Below are 26591 nucleotides of genomic sequence, written 5' to 3'. Positions count from 1 at the left end.
GGATGTATCTCTTATCGCGTCTCACGTATAGCGGCGTCCCTCTTGTTAGTCACTAAATCTAGCAAAGTGTAATAAGCCCTTAAGCTGCAGTCGCCTTCTCAGCGCCGATCGAACAGGTGCCAAATAGTAACAAATTTGAATACAACTTGTATATGGATAATGATTTGTAGTATATATTGTAAACCTGTTGTGATTGTGGCCTCTGTTTGTGTACTGCAACAGTTGACATTTATTACAAAGTATGTTTTTATTTACGTACGGTGTGTACGGTTTTACAATAAACTGCCAAGTAGTATAACTAAGCTTCCAATGAATAGATTTAAGACATACATTAAAAGTAAATTAATTTGTAAAGCTTATTATAGTACCAAAGATTACATTAATGACAAAACTGCCTGGGACTGAATGATATTTATGTTTGTTTTATTTCTTGTGCTGACATTTTATTCAATTTTTTGTATGTAATTTTGATACTGATTTTCTATTAATTTATTAATTGTTACTAATTGTCTGACATTTTATTCCCTTCTTGTGTGTAAATTCTCTATTAATTTATTAATTGTAACCAATTGTATTTGTTCAAAATTTTATTTTATTCAGTGAATGTTTGTTATATTTTATTTTCTCTTGATTATGACTGTATGACTTGTCAAAAGTGCTTATTTTTAAGCCTACTTGAAATAAATAATTTTTGAGTTTGAGTTTGAGTGCTTAGTACTTTATATATGAATTGGCCCTTCAAATACAGGGTTGTACTTAATCGTTAAGTGATTCAACTCGTGGACTGTAATGGTTGAATTAAGATTTCGTATACCAAATATCATGTATGGGCTCCCAAATCAACTATAATATTCATTTCGATTCGCTGTAGTCAACTATAAAAAATTGACCAATCGCGTGCCGCCGCGGTCAAGAGGACGAAACAAAATGGTAGCTCAATAGTGGGGTAGGGTAGGAAACAGTGGCTCATGTTAGAATTAGGTTGAGTGAGCCACTGCACCCGGCTATTTTTTTTCCTACCCTACCCTACATACTACAGAGGCCGAGAAGTTATGAGGCCGGCAAACCCTATTCACGCCGGCAACCACATTTCTCAAAATGATGATGATGATGATTGTTTTATGTCCTAATGTGATAGGTTATTCAGTGCTGGGGTATTAAAGAATTTTCGTTCCCATTTAAAACCCCTATTTAAAAAAAAACACAAAAAAAAAACAAATTCTACTAGTTTCAAGTATTATTTTTCTTGCCTCGTAGAAAAATTATTGTATAAAATAGTGATAGACCACATTCACACAGTAGAGCAAATAAGGGAGAAGTATAAGGAATTTAATAAACCACTTTACCTAGCCTTTGTGGACTATTCCAAGGCATTCGATAGCATAGTACACCCATCCATATGGACTGCACTAAGAAATAACAAAGTAAACAAAAAATATGTAAATATCATAAAAAACATCTATTCTAAAAGTACAAGTAGAGTGCAACTGGAAAACCAAGGGGAAGAGTTCATAATTAGAAGAGGGGTGCGGCAGGGAGACCCACTACCCCAAAGCTATTCATAGCTGTACTCGAAGACATTTTCAAGAACATTAATTGGAAAAATAAAGGCTTATGGATACTAAATAATAAACTAACACACCTAAGGTTTGCAGATGACATTGTTCTTTTTAGTGAATCAGCGACGGACCTAGAATCAATGCTACAAAGCCTAAACTATGAGAGCAAAAAAATTGGCCTACACATGAATCCATCCAAAACTAAAATCATGATAAATAGCCAAAAGAAAACTGTAAATGTAGAGGGAAAACCGATAGAATACGCAGAAGAATATGTATACCTAGGTAAATTAGTGTCCTTTGAAGCAAATAGCAACGAAAATGAAATAGACAGACTAATAAGTATAGCTTGGAAGAAATACTGGGCCCAAAAATAAATCCTAAAAGGGAACTATAGCCTTAGTATAAAAAAGACCATAATGGATTCTTCCATTCTTCCCAGCTTAACATACGCTAGCCAGACATGGGTCTACACTGAAAAAGTAAAAAACAAAATACTATCTTGTCAACATGCGATGGAACGAAGTAAACTGAAACTCAGGAAGATACAAAAAACGAGAAACGCAGACATCCGCATAAAAACTAGATTAACAGATGCTCTTCATTTTAGTTTAAAACAGAAGTGGAATTGGGCAGGGCAATTGGCAAGATATGAAGATAGGAGATGGTCGCGTCAAACAACTATATGGCTAGGCCCAAAAGGCAAAATAAAGTGGGGAAGACCAAAGAAAAGATGGGCCGATGACATAATAAACACAGCAGGAAAAAGCTGGATGTATACGGCAAAGGACAGGGAAAGGTGGAAAAGAATGGAGGAGGCTTTTACCCTCAGAGGGGCCACATAACAAAGACAGTTATAGATAAAGTATAAATTGAAAAATACATTGTTAAGTGGAAAATAAAGCTGTAATAATAATAATAATAAGCCCGCAGGGCAGCTCGTGGCGAGCTGATGGGGAGTGACGACCCCACGGACCCGAGTGCTCCAGAGAGTCCTCTCAGCTCTGGCTTGCCTTCATTGGCCGTCCAGAGTCGAGTCGTAAGAGCTATATGCTCCAGGGGTGGAAGTGAAAGATACATAAGACGCGAGTTGGCACAGTGGCTGTTAACATCAGTCACTGGGTAGAAAGCGGCGCACACCTCTCGACACCCCTGAGCCGCTCACACCGGTGTTGCTCCTGGTCGTCTTCACGACGGCAGTTTCAGGGGCCCATCTAGTCAGCGGCGAGTCACCGCCTGCCTCGATAACGTGTGTTAGCATTGTTATGGCAGGTATCCGGAGTTCTTTACAATAGCCCAGTCTCATTGTCCACCCAAACTTCTATCCATAGACCGGTATACTGTTCACTTTTTCTACAATAATCCCAATGCCTGCTGCGACCGGTTCATGGGTGTCTATTTTGTTGCGCCTATGAACGGGTTCCAGCAGGCGTTCTACATGACATTAAAGCTCTCCAAGGGCCTCTACGTGTTGGATCTATATCCCCACGCAAGCCTATCAAAAGACCGGGATTTATAGGCCCGTGAAATCCACAAGGAGATACAAATAATAATAATAATAGAATAGTTATATAATCAAGCTTTTCAATCTTGTACCTCAGGCAAAGCTCTCTATTAGACGACCGGTCTGGCCTAGTGGGTAGTGCCCCTGCTTGTGAAGCCGATGGTCCTGGGTTCGAATCCCGGTAAGGGCATTTATTTGTGTGATGAACACAAATATTTGTTCCTAAGTCATGGCTGTTTTCTATGTATATATGTATGTTTTTATCTATATAAGTATGTATATCGTCGCCTAGCAGCCATAGTACAAGCTTTGCTTAGTTTGGTTGGGGCTAGGTTGATCTGTATAAGATGTCCCCTTATATATTATATTATATTATAGCAGAGCTTTTCAGTCGAGTACCGTGTATGGGCAACGAAGCTTGCTGAGTGTTGGCTATTTTAGCAATAGTATTAAAAGGCGTAAGATTTTTATCTGAAACGAATTTTTGGTACAAATAGAACCCATAAAAATGATGACTAAACGAAAACTTATGCATCAGGGGTCGCATATATTCTGTATTATGTGACGATTTACACCCAGCTCCAAAAGCGCATGCCCACTTGTATGCAGTTTCGAAGCTCGCTGTATAGGTACATATTGTACTAGATATAATGTGACGAGGGTTCCGGGCTTGGTGGTTGTGGTTACCGACACGTTTACTTGTTTACGCTTGATCCTCCCTTGTTGCGACGATTGTCAGTAGATGCTTGTAACGGGATCTAGAACCAACAACAATTTAAAACATTTTACCTTTGTGACAGAACTTATGACCTCACTAAGTACAATAGTGTTCATGCAAGCAAGAGCAACTAACTGGATGTAGGCGGTTATGGAGACTGGATGCAATTCTGATGAAACGTCGCTCCGATGTTTGAGCGAGACAACGCTATTCGCGTATTATTTACCACGCGTTATTTGCGTATTCGCGTGTAGGGTCGGCATCTCTAGTCTAGTGTTGCAGGCGTCCATAGGCTACGGTGACTGCTTACCATCAGGCGGGCCGTATGCTTGACACGCACACCGCTCGCACGCACATGCGAGCGACGTGCGTGTCGCATCGCATCCAATGTGATAACACAACCGCCTTAGTGCATGTGGTTCATACTAATTACTCTTCCCATAATAATCATAACTCATCGAGAACACGACTAAACCGGAATCTCACGACTGTTTTCTTCGACATATCGGCTTGTCATTTTACTTGGTAGGTTGTTAACAAGGAATAGGAGTGATTCTATAACAGTTGTATGCTGTACAATTGTGTTCAGAGTTTGAAAGAAGTGGCAGCCAATACTTTAATATGAACCTACACATTTTCACGAATATAACTTACAGTAGCTCTTTGGTCCTCCATTCGTCCAGCTTGTGCGCGCATCAGGAGAGCGAAAAAGTCGTCATCGGGCACGGTCTTAGGGCGCTCCTCTGGCTTGGGCGGCGGCAGCTCTGAGCGCTGGTCCTCCAAGCGGGAGCCCTGAACCAACGAGTACGAGTGTGGGTTTATGAAACGAATAATAGTACATTACTACAGAGGCTGGGAAGTAAGGGGTTGCCGGCCGAATGCATATAGACGGCCGAACGTAGTGAGGCCGGATAGTTATGAGGCCGACAACCCCTTTTCAAGCCGATGTATGTATAGTGCTTTTCTCAAACATGCAATGAAATAAATAAAGAAATCTCCACGAAATCAAAGTTTTAATTCTAAAGAACCTAAAAGTAAACTAGGCACAAAATATAACTACCACCTGTAGGTACCTATCTTTATTACACGTGTCGTATATTTTACACATGTAGTTAATCAATTTATTACACAAATTTTCAAGATATATTTATGTATCTTTTATTTTTCGCCTTGCATCCTTCTGACTGTAGTTTTAGCCACATAACTAAGATTACATAGTTTTTTATGTTCATATTATGCTTCACATACATCGTGGCCTTAAACATGGAGTATAATTAACAGGTATTCATTTAATATTTTCGTCGGAACTCATATTAAATAACACAATCAACAACGCACAATAAATACAATAAAATAGAATTACAGATACACAATGAACTCAACTTTACCTCCAAAACGATTAAAAAAACCGGCCAAGTGCGAGTTGGACTCGCGCACGAACGGTTCCGTACCATTACGGAAAAAAACAGCAAAAAATCACGTTTGTTGTATGGGACCCCCATTTAAATATTTATATTATTTTGTTTTTAGTATTTGTTGTTATAGCGGCAACAGAAATACATCATCTGTGAAAATTTCAACTGTCTAGCTATCACGGTTCATGAGATACAGCCTGGTGACAGACAGACAGACGGACAGACGGACACACGACAGCGGAGTCTTAGTAACAGGGTCCCGTTTTTACCCTTTGGGTACGGAACCCTAAAAATACCTACGCGTGTTTGAGTAGACATTTTTACCGCTAATATTTAAATGAAATATAGTTTGTCAAAGGACTGTCTCATTTCAAACATAGACAGAGATAATCATACTATCTTTGTCTTACACTAGTATTAGCACCCAAAAGAAAGGGATGAGTATAGTTTTTTTGTTCTTATTTACTGACAAGCTGGTTTGACTAACTATATTTTAAATCTGTATTTGTAGGTAAATTTGCAATTCAATATTGTTGGAATTTGTTAATAATGTTTTATTTATAATTTTTTTGTTATTTTGATACAAATAAAACTGCAAAATATATCAATTATCGTTTATTGATTTTTTTAATAGGGATATTGGCCGCAGTGTTGGCCGTAATTGTTAATTTTAATTAACCATTGATCAATTGCATTAACGATTAATAAAATTAAATTCGGGATATTTTAAAAGAGACAGCAAAATGACCCTGACTGAACCCTGGCAGTACTAGCAGTACCTACTACCTAGTGGAATTAAGGTTTGGTGCAACCATGGTGCAACATAGACATACGCGGTTTTGGTCATTCGACTCGTCTTGATGAGCACTTAGGAGAGCAGTACCCATGATAGAGCTGATGCTGAACCCTGGCAGTACCTAGTGGATCTAAGGTTTGGTGCAACATAGGCACACGCTGATTTAGTCACCCGACTCGTCTTGATGAGCACTTAGGAGAGCGGTACCCATGATAGAGCTGATGCTGAACCCTGGCAGTACCTAGTGGAACTAAGGTTTGGTTGACATATCAGTCAAATTTGACAGATTGACAGTTTTTGTCATTTTCAGTGAACATGTTAATTTTCACTAAAAATGACAAAAAACTGTCAAACTGTCAATTTTGACAGTTTTGACAGATGTGTCGAACTAAATTTTCCATCCCATGACTAATGTTGAAGGTCCTATCAAAATCGGACAAAACGGTTCGATTTGGGATCCAAAAATGTCAAAATGTCACATAATGACAATTTTGACAGATTGTATAAATCTACACTTAACAATGTCACTTGGTGGTAAATTATATCCCAAAAAGATAATTTTCACTGAAAATGACAAAAACTGTCAATCTGTCAAATTTGACTGATATGTCAAACAACACTAAACTATGTCACTTAGTACCAAACTTTAACGAAACATGTTAATTTTCACTAAAAATGACAAAAACTGTCAAACTGTCAATTTTGACAGTTTTGACAGATGTGTCAAACTACATTTTCCATTCCATGACTAATGTTGAAGGTCCCATCAAAATTGGACAAGCCATTTCGATCTGGGATCCAAAACTGTCAAAAATGTCACAAAATGTCAATTTTGACAGATAGTATAAATCTACACTTAACAATGTTACTTGGTGCTAAATTCTATCTCAAAAAGATAATTTTCACTGAAAATGACAAAAACTGTCAATCTGTCAACCAAACCTTAGTTCCACTAGGTACTCCCAGGGTTCAGCATCAGCTCTATCATGGGTACTGCTCTCCTAAGTGCTCATCAAGACGAGTCGGATGACTAAAACAGCGTGTGCCTATGTTGCACCAAACCTTAGTTCCACTAGGTACTGCCTGCCCACCGAGGGTTCCGTACTTTTTAGTATTTGTTGTTATAGCGGCAACAGAAATACATCATCTGTGAAAATTTCAACTGTCTAGCTATCACGGTTCATGAGATACAGCCTGGTGACAGACAGACGGACAGCGGAGTCTTAGTAATAGGGTCCCGTTTTGCCCTTTGGGTACGCGGAACCCTAAAAACGAAATTACGTAGGTATCTACCTACTAAGATAAACTACCAACTAAATAAAACTACAGATTCTACATATAAATTATTATCAATTAAATTTTTTTTTTAAATTTTATACGGTACGAACGAAAGCACGAAGTTTCCGCAACTGACGAAAGCATCACCTTCACATCACTAGTCGTTAACGTGAAAGGGATAGCACATTGCATTTTCATGTTGACGAAAAGGGACGGGCATACTTCGTTGCTGCTCAGTACAACCGTATTGACCAGTATAAAATGAACCCCGCGGACAAGATACAATTTTCATCAAAATAATGAATTTCACAATTAACTGGAATGTTATTCCATCTGTTTTGTATTTGGAAGTCTTAGATGACTTGCCACACCATTTTATGCTGCAATATAAATTATTAGCGAACGAATTCTATTATTTTGGATTTATTTTCGTACAGACGCGCACACTGCTAATAGGTCGTATTCTTGGGCGCAACTGATCGGGGCGGCGCGCGAGCAATCTTATATAAGACCTTATACACCATACGGGCGGTGACCGCGAGTCGTCCTATAAGCTCGGTCTATAGGGGGTGGTCTGTGTGCCAGGGTTTAGCATCAGCTCTATCATGGGTACTGCTCTCCTAAGTGCTCATCAAGACGAGTCGGATGACTAAAACAGCGTGTGCCTATGTTGCACCAAACCTAAGTTCCACTAGGTACTGCCAGGGTTCAGCATCAGCTCTATCATGGGTACTGCTCTCCTAAGTGCTCATCAAGACGAGTCGGATGACTAAAACAGCGTGTGCCTATGTTGCACCAAACCTTAGATCCACTAGGTACTGCCAGGGTTCAGCATCAGCTCTATCAAAGGGTACTGCTCTCCTAAGTGCTCATCAAGACCAGTCGGATGACCAAAACAGTGTGCGCCTATGTTGCACCAAACCTAAGTTCCACTAGGTACTGCCAGGGTTCATAAGGAGGATGAGTAATACATACTCAAAACTTTTACAAGTTCTGTCTTGCAGACCTTTGATCCCTTGGACGCCTTTATAAAATTATGATATTTCTTCTTGTTAATTGTTAATTATCAATCACATTTTAATTTTCATTAAAAATTGATTTAATTGTTAATGGTTTGTGAAGCTATTAACCATTAGTTCGTTTTAATTGTCAATGATTTGAAATAAATTAGTATTAATGGCCATTACTAATTCATTTTCCGTCAATAGTTAATGGTTAATGGCCATTAACCTTTTCAATGGTTAATTTTGAATGGTCAATGGCATTAACGTTCGGCCAACACTGATTGGCAGAATGTCATTCAGAACCATAAGCAAATATTGGTTATAGTTTTTTTTTGGCTGAATGCCATGATGCTGTGTCACAAATATATGTGAAATGGAAATTAAAAAAGAGCCACCTCCCGGCCTAGGCCTGTAACTTTGTATGAAATTTCATTACAGGCCCCTCGTCTAGCCGCGCCGGAGACGTGATACTTCCCAGCCTAATATAAAGACCGTAATATCAATATTACATAGCATGTTTAAGAAAAATGTGTTTCACAAAAGGATCACACGAGTGTTTTAATGCCTAATTATGTAAAGTTACATGTGTGACTGCAAACACACCTACACGAGGACCGTTTTTCTCGCGAAGTTGTGGGTGCGGCAAGAATGAGTGAATACGGTGTCTCCAGGCTTGAAATGCAGACGTATACTGGATACAATAAAATAGAGCGGTACTGTCATAGTAAATTTTGTAACCGCTGTAAATTCACTGCCATCTATTGACATTTAAAACTAAAAATGAAGATTTATAAAAATACGTTAAAATGTATTTAAATATGGATAAATGATTTTTTTATTTGCATTAATTATTTTTATATGATTTTGACCCATGTTCTTTCACTGATATGCGTTCAAATTATAAATAACAAACGAAACCGTCAACGCCCTCTATACGAAAGTAGGCCAAAACTAGTGGCGCCCTCTGATCGAGAATCAAATTTTCGTGATTTTCAAGGCACGTTTTTTTCTTAGACTGTATCCATCTATTACGGAGTTATATCTTTGGTTTAGGCCAGGATTACACTCGTAAGTTTTACTTACGTAAGTAGGGACAAAGCTATTTGCTAGAATGAGATAACGATATTCATATCTCATTCTGTAGTACAGTTGTGTCCCTACTTACGTAAGTAAAACTTACGAGTGTAATCCTGGCCTTAGGACGGGCATTACTCGTTTAGGCAATTAGTGCAGCTCGTAATTAACCATACTTTGTATCAGGTCTTTCGGCCCAGTATACCGCGGTGTGTTAAGACTTACCTGGACGCGAGCCAGCATGTCCAGGAAATCGTCTTCAGGCTTGGTACTGGTGGTCTGCTGCGGCCGCAGGCCTGGTAGAGAAGCGCCCTTGTTCTCTATGCTCAGTTTCTTCGGTGCTGGACGCAGCTCGGCGCGCTGAGAGTCCATTCGCTCCGACTGCTTATCCGTTATCATATCCAGCATTGCGTCTGTAGGCCTGGAACAACAGACAAATCATATAAAAAAATTGTATGAAATCTATTATATTCTCGCCTGGTCGTTCAAAACGAGGAACGGGGCTAATCTTTCCACTGTCTTTATCATCAGCAACACAATCAATACACATATAAACGCAAAATGATGGTTCATGAGAAAAGTGTGTGTCACATTTTTATTGCGGGACTAACTGACGTCACGTCAGCCGCCGACTAGCACAAGTTAACACTAAATTATAATCAAGTAATGCCAAAAAACCTTGCCATAGTTGATTTTTTAGTTTAGTTTAGTTTCGGCGAAAAAAAAAATGGAGAAATTGGAACTGTTTACGATGTGAAACGAAACGTCTCACTGTTGTTAGTAATCGATTTTAACATATTATAACTATTTATAGAAGTTTCATGTTATGCAGTCTTCTAGAAACCAGTAATGGTGCAAGGGACAGCATGATAGTATTGATAGTGTTTTATTATGTTATCCTTGTCCCACGATGTTATATAACATTTTATAATAGCCAACGGGGGAGCACCATATTTATATTTCTATTGACAGTGTAAAGATGTACAATTCGTGTAGATGGAATCCTTGATGGGGCCCCGTTAGACACGCACTGCGTTGGCTGTTTTGTCTGGTAGCACTTTTATGAGACGCGGGTTTTTGCTATAGGTACATATTTTTGCACAGACCGATATTAGACCCAAAATTGGTTGGTGTTATAGTCCGTTTTTTTTTCAGATTACAAATTTTCACATAGATGGAATCCCTGATGGGGCCCCGTTAGACACGCACTGCGTTGGCTGTTTTGTCTGGTAGCACTTTTATGAGACGCGGGTTTTTGCTATAGGTACATATTTTTGCACAGACCGATATTAGACCCAAAATTGGTTGGTGTTATAGTCCGTTTTTTTTTTCAGATTACAAATTTTATAAACTCCAACGTAGTGGTAACTTTTTTCCTCTAAAATTAAATCTGAGTAACTATGCACATATTATTGTAGCTTAAACACCCCAATAATCGACATGTTAAAACCCAATATTCAACACCTTGCTGTCAACTGTAATATTATGACATTATGACTAAAAATGTCGAGTATTGTAGTCCTCCTCTTTACCACAATATTAGATATCATAGGAACCCTAGTTAGCATTTATTTTATATTTTGGTACATAGTGTTGTAGTGAAATATATAATATTTTATTAGCTTTCGTTTAATACCCCACACGTGTATGTGCAATGCATAGTTTGGGTGCAATATGCAATATTCGCACCGAGGCGCGAGTCATTTTGATGACGTCATTCCGCTGAAGTAGATGGCCGGCGCCGCTGTCTCCCGGCAGTTTTGGAGACCCAGTACCATGCCCAGCAACATACTAAAAGTTGAAAGCGGTTTCCGGATCTGAACTATATTCCCATAAGGCAGTGCACTAAAACGGATACTCGCCGGACTTGTCAAGCTAATCGAATGAACTTTTGACGTATTCGGATTGCAGTGGCGAGTAGTATAGTTCGATTTCATTCACACGGCACATTTACACGTTTTTTTTAATCAACCAAGCGTCTATAGTACTCGAGCGTTTTTCGGAGGGATCGCTCGTATTTTGTTTGTAATTTCGTGGTTACTTCAAAACGTGACGAATCTTCTATAGATAACGAATTATTAATTAATTAAAAAAAAATTGTTTCATCGTTCCTAAGTTTAGCGTATCTATAAATTCTCAAATGTTTTATTACGCACTGATTTTTTATTTATGGCCATCGATACCAAAATAAAAGTAGGATGAAGCGTGGATCCATCAGTCCATCACAGACGTCTGCTCACTGCAACAACTGCGTGAAAACTGTGGCTATTCGGCGTGAAAACGGTTTTTAAACAAATGAAAATCTACCGTGTGAACACCCGACTGGTTGTGCGTGTAAAATCGAATACGTGAAAAAACGTGCAGGACGTTGCCGTGTGAACCTAGCCTTACCGTTCTGTCGCCATGCATGATTTATGTATCGATGCCAATTGCAGCGTTCTAGCACTACCTATCACGGAGCAAAGCCGCGGACGGACGGACATGGCGAAACTAGCGGGTGTCCCAAAAAGGACGCAAGATTTCAATTTGCCGCCATTTTTGTATTTTAGTGCTGGCAACCCTAAAAGAAAATTTATTATTAAAAATTATTTGACAGCTGAATCTTTAGGGTTTGTAAAAATGGCGGGTTATACGAAAGATCGACGCGTTTTTATTATTGAACAATATTTCAAAAGTAATGAAAGTTTGGCGGGTACGGTTCGAAAATTCCTAGTCCTGTGATCTCTCGATTCGGTGATCAGAATTGGCCCCCTAAGTTTTGCGATTTAACGCCTTTAGACTTCTTTTTAGGGATATTTAAAGTGTAAAGTCTATGTCAATAAGCCCACAACCACTCATGCTTTAAAAGAGGAAATTCGACGCTGCATCGGAGTGTCAAAAAAAAAGTTTTTCATCAATTTCAAATCTTGCCTCCTTTTTGGGACATCCTTTATAAGGGTTCCTAGTTGACTATGGAACCCTAAAAAAGGGGTATAGAGCGAACTAACATGTATTTTGACAACAATATTAAAATACTGATTTATATAGAAATTAATTGGTATAGTAGAAAAGGCAATTTTCCCTATGAGGGCGCCACTGGACGGTCGACGCAGTCTTAAATAAATAACAATACATACCTATACAATACTTTGTACTTACTAAGGCTACGAACATATTACCTATCCCAAATTACAACTACAAAGAACCATTTATCTGAAAAATGTTACCTAGCAATGCTGGTTGCGGTTTAAATTTAAAAAAACGACAATAATAATTTTATTAGTCATCAATTTACAAAAGGTAAAAGCCAGTAACAATTTTTATTTACAAAAAAATATATTTATCAGAATGAAACTGTTATAAAGATTTTCTGTTCTTCAAATGTGTAGTGTAAACCACTTTTCACGCAACTTAAACTTTGAAATGAATGATATGTATACAAAAAAAAATATTACGTAAAATACGTACGTACTTCAATAATTCCTCAGACTCATGGCGGCTATCCATGTTTTGCGTTTCTATGGCGTGAAACAATGGTACAAGTATAACGAGCATACGATTTGCCGCTCAAGTGACATTGAAACTGCGCGCGAGAGCCATTGTACATGATTGCGCACTCGCCGGTTTCAGGCACTGTGTTGACTTTGAACGTCTAGCGCTCTACTTTAAACGCAATGTATACCTTTATGTTATTTTAACACATTACACTTGTCTTATATTATGGTATAATATTACTGATTTACTGATGACGATAAGTGAGGTTCACTTAATTATTCATAATGACATATTTCGTGCGGAAATTATGTTCACATTTTCTTTTCCCGGACCAAGCGTAAAAAGTACTATGATATATCTTAACAATTGCTATTGCAGGAAAACGTTGTTTAGAAACGATAATAATACCCGCCTCGATAAATCTTAAGTGCCAATCAGATAACAACCATCAAAATTAAAAATCATGATAAACTTGAGCCTTTGTATAATAGATAAACTATTTATATTGTCATTTTTGTATAACCTGACAAGTTTTTATTTGGCCTTCGCCATGTTGCGGATTATCAGTGGTGCTAATAAAGTTGTTTCTATACAGCAAAGCACTTTTTAGGGTTCCGTACCCAAAGGATAAAAACGGGACCCTATTACTAAGACTCCGCTGTCCGTCTGTCACCAGGCTGTATCTCATGAACCGTGATAGCTAGATAGTTGAAATTTTCACAGATGGTGTATTTCTGTTGCCGCTATATTAATAAATACTAAAAACAGAATAAAATTAATATTTAAGGGGGGCTCCCATACAACAAACGTGATTTTTTTGCCGTTTTTTGCGGAATGGTACGGAACCATTCGTGCGCGAGTCCGACTCGCACTTGGCCGTTTTTTTATCCTATGTTCTGGCAGGTTGAATGTTGAATACAGTAAATCATATGGATGGATTTTACTAGCGAAATTTCAGAGTTATTGAGGTAAAACGTTAAAACCCCCGGGATCGTCAAATCATTCGTCGCAATCGATTCGCGCGGCGCGCCATATTTTTTACTCCTTTCTAATTTCCTCGCTTAACGCGCCCCCTCAATAGGTAGTTTTCAAGTTTATCCCAAGATTCGTCTGACTGAAGTAACCTAAACTTTCTTATTTCTGGATGATGATGATGTATAAAATAATGCCTGGTTGCCGAAGATAATTATTATAACTACACGGAGCGAGATGTACCTATAGTTCTAGATACATTTGGCTTGTTTAAGTGCCTACAATATTAAGAATATACCGACGCTGGAAAGGAGAAATGGGATAAACGACACGTAGCTAACTTTACAAGGGAGTCAAAAAACCGCTATATTTTCAGAAAAAAAAAATCATTATATGTGTATGGTTATAGTGATATGTCCTATATTATCCTATCATTAATTTTACCTTTAAATAGGTTATTTTAGAATTTAGTGTCGCTTAAGCAAAATTACCGTAAAAATAAAGTTAGGTAAAATTATCTTACCGACATGTTTCACAAGAAATTATTCAGGTAATGGAGTCCCAGCTAAATTTGGCATTATAATTAATCGAGTAAAAATTATCTTATTGCAAAAGATGCTTATTATAGAGTCAAGTAAAAATATATAGATGTAAAAATCGACATGGAAAAAATCAAGATAAATTATCTAATCACTTTTCAAGGAACTATTTAATTTGATAAGCTACTAAACTTATGGGACACATTCAGATTTAACCTAGGGTAGGTACATCCTATTATTTTTTTAGTTATCAAGCACAAACACTAAGTTTTGTTAGTATGTATGAATGTTTAGATTATATAATTTTTGAAAACCTGACTTGGTATTTTCTGAAAATATGAAAATAATATCAAAAAGAAAGTAATAAAAAAAATTACTATAGTATTTCCAAGTAATTTCAGAAAAAACGGAATAAACGACAAACGTTTTAAATGTAAATGTAAAAGATAAACGCCGATAATTCAGCTTTGACAGTTAGGTAAATTTATCTATTGATGTTAATTTACACATAAGCATATAGGTGAAACGTCTCAAACGACATTAAAACTTATTATTAGGGCAGGTAAAAAAATCTAACCGACAGTGAAAGGTTAAATTGTCATAAGGCAAAATTATCCAAGTGAACATTAAACTGTACTGGCAAATAAGTAAAAAACTCTAAGGTTCATTATGTGGAATAACATTTCATCTAATATGTCAAAATCTAAGTCGTTTAGTGATCGAAATGTGTCCGTGATTCCCTGAATCACCGAATGGATAAGCGACACTAAAGTCGTCAGATTGGTACGAAACCTAGTCCATTCGACGCAGAAAAATATGGCGATTCCAACGATGTATATAACTCAATATCTCAAAAAATGTCGCTTATCCCATTTCTCCTTTCCAGCGTCGATACCTATATCAAGATGGACACTGCTGAAAATAAAAATAAGTAAACTTATTGTTTTCAGCTTTTAAATATCCATAAATAGATTACAGACAGACATTAACGTTGGTTTAGAACTGAATTTCAGCCAATGTGAACTCTTTATTCAAAAATCTTCTTGTTCTTTGGCCGACTTACAACCCAAATTTGACGATCTGGCTCCTAATTTCAAATCAGTAGCCAAGTATTCTCTTTGCCTCCTGGGTTCTCCTATATTCGAAGAATCTTTTCCCGGTTATATTTCTAACTCTATAACTAAATTCAAAAGTCTCGAATCGCTTACTCGAAATTAGCCGTCATTATGCTCTTGTGATTCTTAAATTTTGTCTTTTTGCCCCTAAATTTACATGTGCTCCGCTGCTGTCCTTTATGGAATTATCAAAATTTATTGTCGTTAGATGTTTTGATCAAAATTAGTTTAGAGACGATTCTAAACATTCAGCTAAGTGAGCCTTCCTGGCCTCAAGCGTCCCCCCCTATTCGGTTTGGAGGACGTGGACCGACTGGGACACCATGGATTATCTTGTCAAAAAAGTGCCGGTCTCTTGCCACCATCAATGTACTCGCTTTTCTTGAGCCGACTGGCATTATCATGCAAGAGGTCCGATGGGGTGTCCTTAGTTCCTTGAAGCTTGGGACGGATGTTGGTGTGGGATGCTACCTGTGTAGACACACTGGCACCATCCCACCTCCAACGGACTAATGTAAAAGCGAAAGCGCCTAAATTCTAAAACGTAATAAATATAAGAGCCTCAGTAGAGATACTAGAGAGTATCATTTCGTTCCATTTGGAGTTAAAACTCTAGTTCCATGGAGTCCAAGCGCGCACAAGTTTTTTGCAGAAATCGCGAAGCGTCTGGTTGACGTAACTGGTGACTGAAGAGCTGGCGGCTTCCTCGCACAACGTATCAGCATTGCAAGGAGGAAATGCCGCCAGCATCCTTGGTACCTCAAGGGCCTATTTTAGATTTAAACTAGTTATTCATTTCGTTTACGTAGTACCACTGTATATGTCTTGTATGTAAATAAATATATTAATAGACATTAAAGTGCTAGGAGGATATAACCAAACGGAGACGCCACGTCTGTAATTTTCTGTACAAAAAAGTGCCTATGTTTGCGGGGGAGGGGAACGTCAAATGTATACGTAACGTCCAAATAGCCATGTCAGATAAACGTCAGTCCATACATTGTGTATGACCATTGGCCAACTATTTTCGACGGAGGGGAGCGCCTGTTAATGGCTACTCCATTTGGTTATATCCTCCTAGTTAAAATGATTTATTTCTTTTATAACCTTACCATCGACAATTGATTTTTTGTACGGAACTACCAGGCAAGGGAATATACATATACACTTACATATTTTTTATTTCTCTGCTTGAATTATTACTTCAAACGGCTTTAAACATAAAAAAACCGGTAACAGAAATACATCATTTGTGAAAATTTTAACTGTCTAACTATCACGGTTCATGAGATACAGCCTGGTGACAGACAGACAGACGGACAGCGGAGTCTTAGTAATAGGGTCCCGTTTTTACCCTTTGGGTACGGAACCCTAAAAAACAATCAATACCCGATACCCCATGTACAACCAAATGAAAATAAATATTTTTCATAACACTTATTAAGGTTACAGGATGTTCAGTGGTAGACTTCCGATTTCAAAATTTGATATTAAATAAAAAATGTAAATACTCTTTATTGAAAAGATGAAAAATAACATTTACATTAATTGTATAAAACAAAATTATGACTAATTATAAAATAAAACGACTAAAACTAAACCTACCTAAAAAAATCCCTATAACAAACCTCTTGGCAAGGTGCCCATCACGCATTCAACATTCCCGCGCTGTATCGCGATAGCATCAAGCCTTTGCGCGAGAAAGCTGCCCGCGCGAGGGTCCCCCGTTGCCTCCCTCAACCGCTTTCCGTGCTCCATGTGGAGCCCGCGTGCACCCCTGCCCCATGGACCGAGTGTCTCGAGACCAAAAGCTACGAATTCGTATTTGGCGCCGAGACAATATTTATTTGCTTTAAAGCGCTCTCGGGCGTCGGCCGCCGCCGCGGCATTTCAGCTGGTTGATGAAATGTAGGCCGCTGCCAGCGTATCGGCGCAGGTAGCGTCCCACACCAGTGCACGGCCCATCCTCCAGGGGATCAACGACATCCATTTGCCATCGTCCCGCGCGATCTGGGGCTCCAGAGCAGCGGGGACGCCGGCGCTGACGAGCGAGAGCCGCATGACGAGATAGGCGGCCGGCGCCCGAAGAGCAGGCAAGTCCATGGTGGCCTAGGCGATCAACGTTAGCCCCACAAGAGACGCAGCTGTTGTCCACACAAACATCAGCCCCAACTTGGAGACCGATGGCTATTCGAACTCAGTTTTTAGCGCAATAAGCCAATAAAAACTTAAAAATACTGCAATATCAGTCATTTTTAAAAACGCACGGCTACATAGTGACATAAGGATAATTCGTCAACTATTTAACTAATAGAACGCGAACGTAGCGCTAGCCCTACTGACATGCAGTTTAAGCAATACACATACGAGTACAAGTAAAGCATTGTGTGCGATTGCCAAGTCATTATATGTATTAAAAAATTAAGATATCTAATATTGTTACGGTTTTAACACCCCCTGGCACTGACTAAAATAACCGACTTGGTTTCACATTACATCTCAAAACTTTTTCGTAGTAGAAGAACTGCGTTGCGAGACTTGCATCTTTTTACATGCAATTTTTTTGATGGGATCTCATCTCTTTTTGTAGACAGTCCTTCTTTTCGTGTACCATACCCATACCATACTCATACTATGAATACACATATCATATTTATACAATTCATACTCACAGTCATCGTTAGTGTGTACCTATACTTAACCTACTAATTGTAGGAACTGCAAACGTAACTTTGTTATCGCATATATTTATATAGGATTACAAACTTACTTGTGCAGTAATTAAATCTTTAAAACGTGACTGATATTGCAGTATTTTTAAGTTTTTATTGGCTTATTGCGCTAAAAACTAATTACGTTTTAAATTTGGAGCTTGTGGGTCTGCTAGAAGTACCTTAGAATTATGATGATCGTGAGAGTGTGTCAGTGACAAAACTAAGGAACTTAGACATGCAATAATTCTTAAACTCAAATTACACGTTATTGAGAATATATCTAAATCATGTTATGCTCTATACGTCACTGAAAATTCAGGGTTCTAGCTTTAGCTATCACAAAATTACAGTACGTTGAAAATGGCCTGAGTGGCTTCGAGAAAAGGATGGTATATGCCTCTTTGTTTTGCTCGACTTGGCGGGGGCACGGCCGTGCCCCCAGATATATAAACCAAAACTGTATAGGTGCCTTTATAAAAAGATGATGAATGCGGATTTAATTTTTTGCATTTTCTGCCGAGCTTCCAATCAGATTAGCCGACAGTGCATCACAGTATAGGTATATTAAAATTAATATGGCAACTTACGCTGATTCTGATTTTAATTTATTGTTCTGAAATTTTTGGACCAGAAAAATGACTATTGTCAGCTGACAGATCAATCCGTAACAGTTTTAGAAGAAAATAATAAAATCAAACTTGCAGTACTGAAAAAAAGCAGATTTTAGGGTTGCGTACCTTAAAAGGAAAAAACGGAACATTTATAGGATCACTTTGTTGTCGGTCTGTCCATCCGTCTGTCTGTCAAAACCCTTTATCTCGGGAACGCGTGGAGATATTGAGTTGAAATTAAGAGCTCAGGTCTATGGTCCCTTGAAGCTGTGAAAAAATCAAACTTCTAAGTTAACGTAAAAAAAAGATACGGCCGTTTATGCCGCAAAAACGTATATTTCGACACTCAAGGGAATCAAATTTTATAGGGTACTACTTCCCGTTGATTTTGAAAGTTAAAACTATGAAATTTGGCAAGTAATATCGTCATATACTACAAAGTACAGGAAAAAATCTCAAAACTCGAACTCAAAATTTGTACGGAACCCTCAGTGGGCGAGTTCAACTCGCACTTGTCCGGTTTTTAACCGACTTCAAGATTTCAAAGGAGGAGGTTCTCAATTCGGTTGTATGTTTTTTTTTTTTTTTAAAATGTTTGTTACTCCATAACTCCGTCAATTCTGGACCGATTTTGAAATTTCTTTTTTTGATTGCAAGTATATACATACAGATTGGTCCCGTTTTTTTCAAAAAGCAGTTCTGATGATGGGATCCATGAGGAATCGAGGGAACTCCTCAAATGTTAAAGGCATACATATAGTGATTTTAGTCTTTTCATCATCAAATCAAGCACTTACATTTAAAAAAGTGACATTTGATGAAGTGGAACTGCTGATGATGATCAGAACGGAACTCTTCAATGACGCATAGTTCACGTTTGGCGATTTGTCCTCTTCGTTATGTTTGTTAAGCAAGTTAGGTTTTCAAGAAACATTTTTGTCAAGCTCGAGTTCTGATGATGGGATCCATGAGGAATCGAGGGAACTCCTCAAATGTGAAAGGCATACATATAGTGATTATTGTATTTTTATAAACAAATCCAGCACTTACATTTTAAAAAGTGACATTTGATGAAGTGGAACTGCTGATGATGATCAGAACGGAACTCTTCAATGACGCATAGTTCACGTTTGGCGATTTGTCCTCTTCGTTATGTTTGTTAAGCAAGTTAGGTTTTCAAGAAACATTTTTGTCAAGCTCGAGTTCTGATGATGGGATCCATGAGGAATCGAGGAAACTCCTCAAATGTGAAAGGCATATATATAGTGATTTTTGTATTTTTATAAACAAATCCAGCACTTCTATTTTAAAAAGTGACATTTGAAGAAGTGGAACTGATGATGATGATCAGAATGGAACTCTTTAATGACGCATTGTTTACGTTTGGCGACTTGTCCTCTTCTTTATGTTTGTTAAGCAACTTAAGTTTTTAAGACATATTTTTGTCAAGCTCGAGTTCTGATGATGAGACCCACGAGGAACCGAGGGAACTCCTCAAATGTGAAAGGCATACATATAGTGATTTTTGGATTTTCATCAACAAATCCAGCATTTACATTTAAAAAAGTGACATTTGATGAAGTGGAAACTGCTGATGATGATCAGAATGGAACTCTTCAATGACACATAGTTCACTTTTGGCGATTTGTTCTCTTCCTTATGGACCCAGACCTAAACTTAACTTGGACCCGGATCCGGGTCTGAACATGGACCCCAACTCGGACCCGGACCCGGACCGAACTCTGACCCAAACTTGGACCCGGACAGCCCGACACGGACCCGGACTCTGATCCGGACCAAGACCCGGACCCGGAAATGCTACTAGAAAAGTGGGTTAGGTGGGTGGTTGGGTTTTGAACTGCGATTCTCACAGAACAGAACTGCTATCAGAAAAGTAGGTTAGGTTAGAGCTGTGACCCTTACAGAAACGAAATGATATCAGAAAAGTAGGTTAGGTTAGGTTAGAACTGCGATCCTTACAAAAACGAAATGCTACTAGAAAAGTGGGTAGTTTTACCTCCTTTTCTACATAATTAGGCAAAAGATGCTGTCTTTTTCATTTCATTGTTTGGAATCTAAGAGTGCACCATCAACAATAAGTGAACTTTCAGCGGCCCCCATTGAAGTCGGTTTTTTTTTCTTAAAAATTATTATTTAGATACGCCTCAATAGCACGTGCACGCTGCTCGGCTGGCCAGCGATCGGTTGTCACTAACTCACGAAAGTAAAAACCGGCCAAGTGCGAGTCGGACTCGCGCACGAAGGGTTCCGTACCATTACGCTTCACGCAAAAATCACGTTTGTTGTATGGGAGCCCCACTTAAATATTTATTTTATTCTGTTTTTAGTATTTGTTGTTATAGCGGCAACAGAAATACATCATCGACAGAGATACAGCCTGGTGACAGATGCACAGACGGACGGACGGACAGCGGAGTCTAGTAATAGGGTCCCGTTTATACCCTTTGAGTACGGAACCCTAAAAAAACCCCTGCGTCTCTCTGGCAGCGTAGTTCGAAAAATATTTAGATTTGAAATCGGAAATTCGCCACTGGACACCCTGTATTAAGGTATAAGTGGTATAACCTAACCTTCCGAAATAGAAAACTTGGCGTACGACAATAAAGAAAGAATATGTGTCTCCCAGCAGTTAATCCTGGCTAGAGTCGCATCAATATATTTTATGATGTAGTTACATATAACTAATATAACTCACTAATAGGTTACAAAAAACTATAGTGACACTTGTATGTATGGTTTTTTTGTAGTAAACTGTCAAAAGTGAGAACATACCCGTTATTGGGATTGCCGCTGCTAGCAGACCGCTGCAGCTTGTTGCTGGAGCCCTTGGTCTTAGGCCTGTTTTCCTTGTTGCCGTTGAGCGTCGCCCTCTGCTCGTCCATCCGTTCCGATTGACATCTGGTCAACAATTCAAAGAATGATTCCACGGGATTGTCTTCAGACTCTGTTCGAACCAATTCTGGCTTCTTATCCTTTTCCTCTTCCTCGTTCTTTTTACCATCAGGAGTTATCTAAAAAGAGGCGAAATTAAATGTCATTATTATAAACCAATCAGTTTCAAGAGTTTGAACACCTTTTATCAACTCTGGATCCAGTTCGGACGCGGTTGGTCGAGGAGACATTATTCATTTGGACAAGAGAAGTTAATCATCACTTATCCAAACCTGGCATTCTTTACATAAGTTACTTACAAGGGTATTTCCTACCATATAAAGATGCGTTCCACTTACAGGTATGAGGGAGAGTTGCTCCATACTCTGTCGTCGGACGCGCAGAGCGTTGAAGGGCGTGCGAGGAGCGCAGCTGTCGTCCGGGATGACGGGCGGCGCGGGTTCCGCCTCGGTCGGCAGCCCCAATACTTTGCGGAGGTCGCTTATGTTCATTTGAGCTGTCGCCATTCCCAGGACATCACCTAGCTACAAGATCATTACATGTGTTACGTTGACATTAAGGCCCCATTCGCACGAGAGCTTAAAAAGCGTTGCGTGTGTGACGTACCCATAAGTAAGAGCGAGAAAGAGATACCGCTTTCTCGCTCTTACTTATGGGTGCGTCATACACGTAACGCTTTTTAAGCTCTCGTGCGAATGGGGCCTTGGTGCCAGATGCACCATCCGCACTTGACGCGCCGCGGCGGTTTAGTATGAAACTTTCCATACAATAAAATTTTGCGAACAGTGCTGCAACCGACCCTAAGACAAGGATACTAAGGATACCAGGCGTAACCGCAGAAATTGGAAATTTATTTTCAAGAATACTGTAAACAATAGGGGATGTTACTGCAATGTTCTGCCACCAGAGTGCAGGACTAGCCTTTTTAGTAAACCATAAAGTAACTTATACATACTGTACCTTTAACAGGTTTTTTAACAAGTTTTCAAAGATAATAAAATATGACATTGATGCATCAAGGCGGTTTGCTTACAGAGAACCTTGCTATCTGCTTCTTTATCGCTCGAATATGCAAGAGTGACAGAGATGTTAGATAAAGAAATTGTTTCACGATAGACCCTCAGATTGTGGTAGTGGCGCCCTGGCGCCCCCTACGCAGAGTTTCGCGTAATATGCCTTATTGAATATGTTTTTCAATGGTTACTTTGTAAACGTGTATTGTACGAGGGCTGCTTTTTAACCGAATTCAATTTCATAGAAGGAGGAGGTTCTGTATTCGGTTGTGGCAATTTTTTTTATGTATGTTCACCGATAACTCCGAGACCCGTGGTCCGATTTGAGTAATTCTTTTTTTGTTCGAAAGGAGCTACTTCCAAGTTGGCCCCATATTAATCTGGTTCTGATCTGATGATGGGATCCATGAGGAATTGAGGGAACTTCTCAATTTTTAAAGGCACATGTATGGTGATTTGGGTTTTTTCTTAAGCAACTTGAGCATTTTCTCTCGAAAACGACCAATTTGATTAAGTTGATCTGATGATGATGATTGTTTTGATGATAGTGATGATGATTTTTTTTAATGTAGGATGTTCAGCGATTACTCCGAGACCCGTATAATAAACTAGCGACCCGCCCCGGCTTCGCACGGGTGCAATGCTGATGTATTATACACATAAACCTTCCTCTTGAATCACTCTATCTATTAAAAAAACCGCATCAAAATCCGTTGCGTAGTTTTTAAGATCTAAGCATAAATAGGGACAGAAATCCACCCAGACAGCAGGAAGCGACTTTGTTTTATGTAGTGATTTCGATAACATAATTAAAATATTAATTTAGATCACCCGCCTTACAGCCCTCAGTTGAGCCCTAACGATTTTTTTACGTTCCCCAAAATTAAGCAGTGTTCACAATTATTACACAATTTTTAACAATGTATTTTTTATGTGAAACGTGAGTTTTTAAAAACCCGTAGGGTCCTGCCAAAAACTAAGTAATTAAGTACGACTCACGCTTGATTGCACATTTCTAATAGGTTTCCTGTCATCTATAGGTAAAGAACTATTTTGTGTATTTTTTTCAATTTAGACCCAGTAGTTTCGGAGATAAAGGGGGGGGGGATGTTAATTTTTTGGCTATTTTCTTAAATAACTTCTAAACTATTTATTTTATTTTAAAATTACAAAAGAATAAGAATATATTTGAGATTCTCATTGAATTCATTAAGTATGCAGAATGTGACCCCATTAAACAAGAGATTTTTTCAATACCACAAGACATATACAAAACAGGAGTTATACCAAAGGATTTCCAAGTCAGTAAAACTATCACAATGCCCAAAAAGCCCAACACATTAAAATGTGAGGAACACAGGACACTAAGCTTAATCTCACAGGCATCGAAAATATTGCTGAAAATTATGCAAAATAGAATTAGACCAGTTATGGAAGAGTACCTTGGACCGGACCAATATGGATTCCGACAGAAAAAAGGCACGAGAGAGGCCATACTGGCGCTGAGAATGGTTGTTGACAGGAGAATAGACTTGGGCCAAAACACACATATAGCCTTTATCGACTTGGAAAAGGCCTTTGATAGGGTCAATTGGAAGAACATGATGGAAATTTAAAGGGAGGCAGGCTTAGACTTCAGAGACCGAAGAATAATTTTTAACTTATATAAGGAACAGGAGACAATTATTAGTGAGGGAGAGGAAAGTTGCAGAGCAAGGATAAAACAAGGTGTGCGGCAGGGTTGTCCACTCTCACACCTTATTTTTAATATATTTATAGAGTGTGCCATTAGAAAAATTTTAGAAGAAACTGAAGGAGGAGTCAAATTTAATGGGGAAAGAATAGTATTTATTAGATTTGCGGACGACATAGCAGCACTGGCCCCTAGTTCAACTGAATTAAAAAGAGTAATGGAACAGATGGATTTAATCTTTACACAATTTGGACTCAAAATTAACACTAATAAAACTAAAACACTTATTGCTTCAAAATCTCACCCGGTTAAGGAACAAATTGACATCAGAGGGACACACATAGAACAAGTAAACAAATTTAGATATTTAGGCAGCGTAATTACACAAGACTCCAGATGTACAGGGGAAATAGTATCAAGGATAGCAATGGCGAAAACAGCTTTCAACGCCAAAAAACATTTGCTTAAGGCTAGGATCTCTAAGAGTACAAAAAAACGCCTAATTAAGATATACATCTGGAGCATCGCTTTGTATGGGTGTGAGACGTGGACAATGCGGCAGAAAGATAGGAAGCGATTAGAGGCTTTTGAGATGTGGTTGTGGAGAAGAATGGAGAGAATAAGTTGGACGGAGAAAAAAACGAACGAGGAAGTGCTTCGAATTGTGGGAGAGAAGAGAAACCTGCTGAGAACCATTGAAAATAGACGAGGCAGAATGATAGGTCACTTGATAAGACACGACACTTTCTTTAACACTATATTAGAAGGCAAGATAGAAGCGAGAAGAGGCCGCGGAAAACCACGAGCAAGCTACACACAACAACTGAAAGCGAAAGCAAATGTCGTGTCTTACAGGGACCTAAAGAACCTGGCCGAGGACCGAGAAAACTGGCGCATACTCCACCGACAAGAGCCATGCTCTTAAATTATGAAATGAAAAATCACAAAATGAGCTCTTTTGTTTGATGTGTAACACGATATAGTTTGAAAAACTTTATTTTTTAATTTTCCCATTTACCCCCCAAAACTGGCCCCCACGTTGAAAATTCATTTGTTCGCGTTACATGTCCGTCTTTGGGTTACAAACTTACATAGGTGTACCAAATTTCAACTTAATTGGTCCAGTAGTTTTGGAGAATATGGGCTGTGACAGACGGACAGACAGACAGACAGACGCACGAGTGATTCTATAAGGATTCCGTTTTTTCCTTTTGAGGTACGGAACCCTAAAAACTGGTTCGAACGCATGGAAAAGTGTATTAAATATCGCGGAAAATTCTTTAAAAAACAATATATGGTAATGATCTATTAGATTGTACTTATTTTAAACGACACAACTTAAAAGGCAGCCCTCGTAGTGGAGCAGGGCAGAATAACATGCGGTAAGAAATATAACCAAACGTTAACAAATTTTATTAGTGAAGTGGTTCATTCGAGGGAGTTCAGCATTAAGTGAGCAGCGTTTTTAAACTCAAATATTCTTTTTGTAAATCAACTGCCGGCCCGGCAGTGGTGATGGCGCTTGAAGGGCTAAGAGACGTTACAGTTAGATTTATTTCTCAAATATGGTCGGAAAAGTAATGGTCGCATTTTGTTCGTAAATCGAAAACGCAAAGTGCCTAATTTTTATCCCAGCGACGACAACGCATGGCCCGCGCGCCCGGCAAAAATGAAATTCGTATGATTAATTTTACTCCTAGGAGTAAAAAACCGATACAAATACAATAGTACATTATGATACAAGTGTGCTAAGTTGGTTATTACACACGAGGCGATATTGTGCGCGCGAGCTGCAAGCGAACGCGCAATAAGAAAGCCGATGTGTGTAATGACCAATGCACACGCGTTCCATACGTTTTTCAACACACTTGCGAGAAAAAAAGAAGATACTCATATTAATCAAATTTTAATAGTTAAAACAGTTAGTATAGGGTATTTGACAACATTAAAAATATATAACGAATTGCTGTCATCCTGAAAGATAATAAACTAATAAAGTATATTTCACTATATTTGAATGTAAATTATGTTTAGTTTTTGGAAAATAAACGAAAGAAAATTTAATATTTTTTGAAATTTCATCAGGGACGTGAACGCTCTGTGATTGGTCAACGCTCGGATGACGTCACAGGCGGGTAAACATTCTTGATTGCCTTGAGTGTTTTAACAGTTTTATTTGTATTTAGTTAATTTTAGTTA

At 38.6% G+C, this 26591-nt stretch overlaps 1 protein-coding gene across 1 annotated transcript in view; it reads right to left on the bottom strand.

Moving 5' to 3' along the window:
- Positions 1 to 3597: 3597 nt before the first annotated feature.
- Positions 3598 to 26591, bottom strand: part of LOC134754251 (G-protein-signaling modulator 2) — a 56834-nt gene continuing 33840 nt past the window's right edge. The window contains exons 6-10 of the mRNA XM_063690450.1: positions 22025 to 22210; positions 21567 to 21805; positions 9574 to 9769; positions 4436 to 4573; positions 3598 to 3821 (exon numbers count right to left, since the gene is read on the bottom strand). Of these exons, the coding sequence (XP_063546520.1) occupies positions 3759 to 3821; positions 4436 to 4573; positions 9574 to 9769; positions 21567 to 21805; positions 22025 to 22210 (822 nt within the window). The 3' untranslated portion in view covers positions 3598 to 3758. The remainder of the gene's footprint in view (positions 3822 to 4435; positions 4574 to 9573; positions 9770 to 21566; positions 21806 to 22024; positions 22211 to 26591) is intronic.

The sequence above is a fragment of the Cydia strobilella genome, chromosome Z (genome assembly GCF_947568885.1).
Source record: "Cydia strobilella chromosome Z, ilCydStro3.1, whole genome shotgun sequence".
NCBI lineage: Eukaryota > Metazoa > Arthropoda > Insecta > Lepidoptera > Tortricidae > Cydia > Cydia strobilella.
This window is presented reverse-complemented; position numbering and strand designations above follow the sequence as displayed.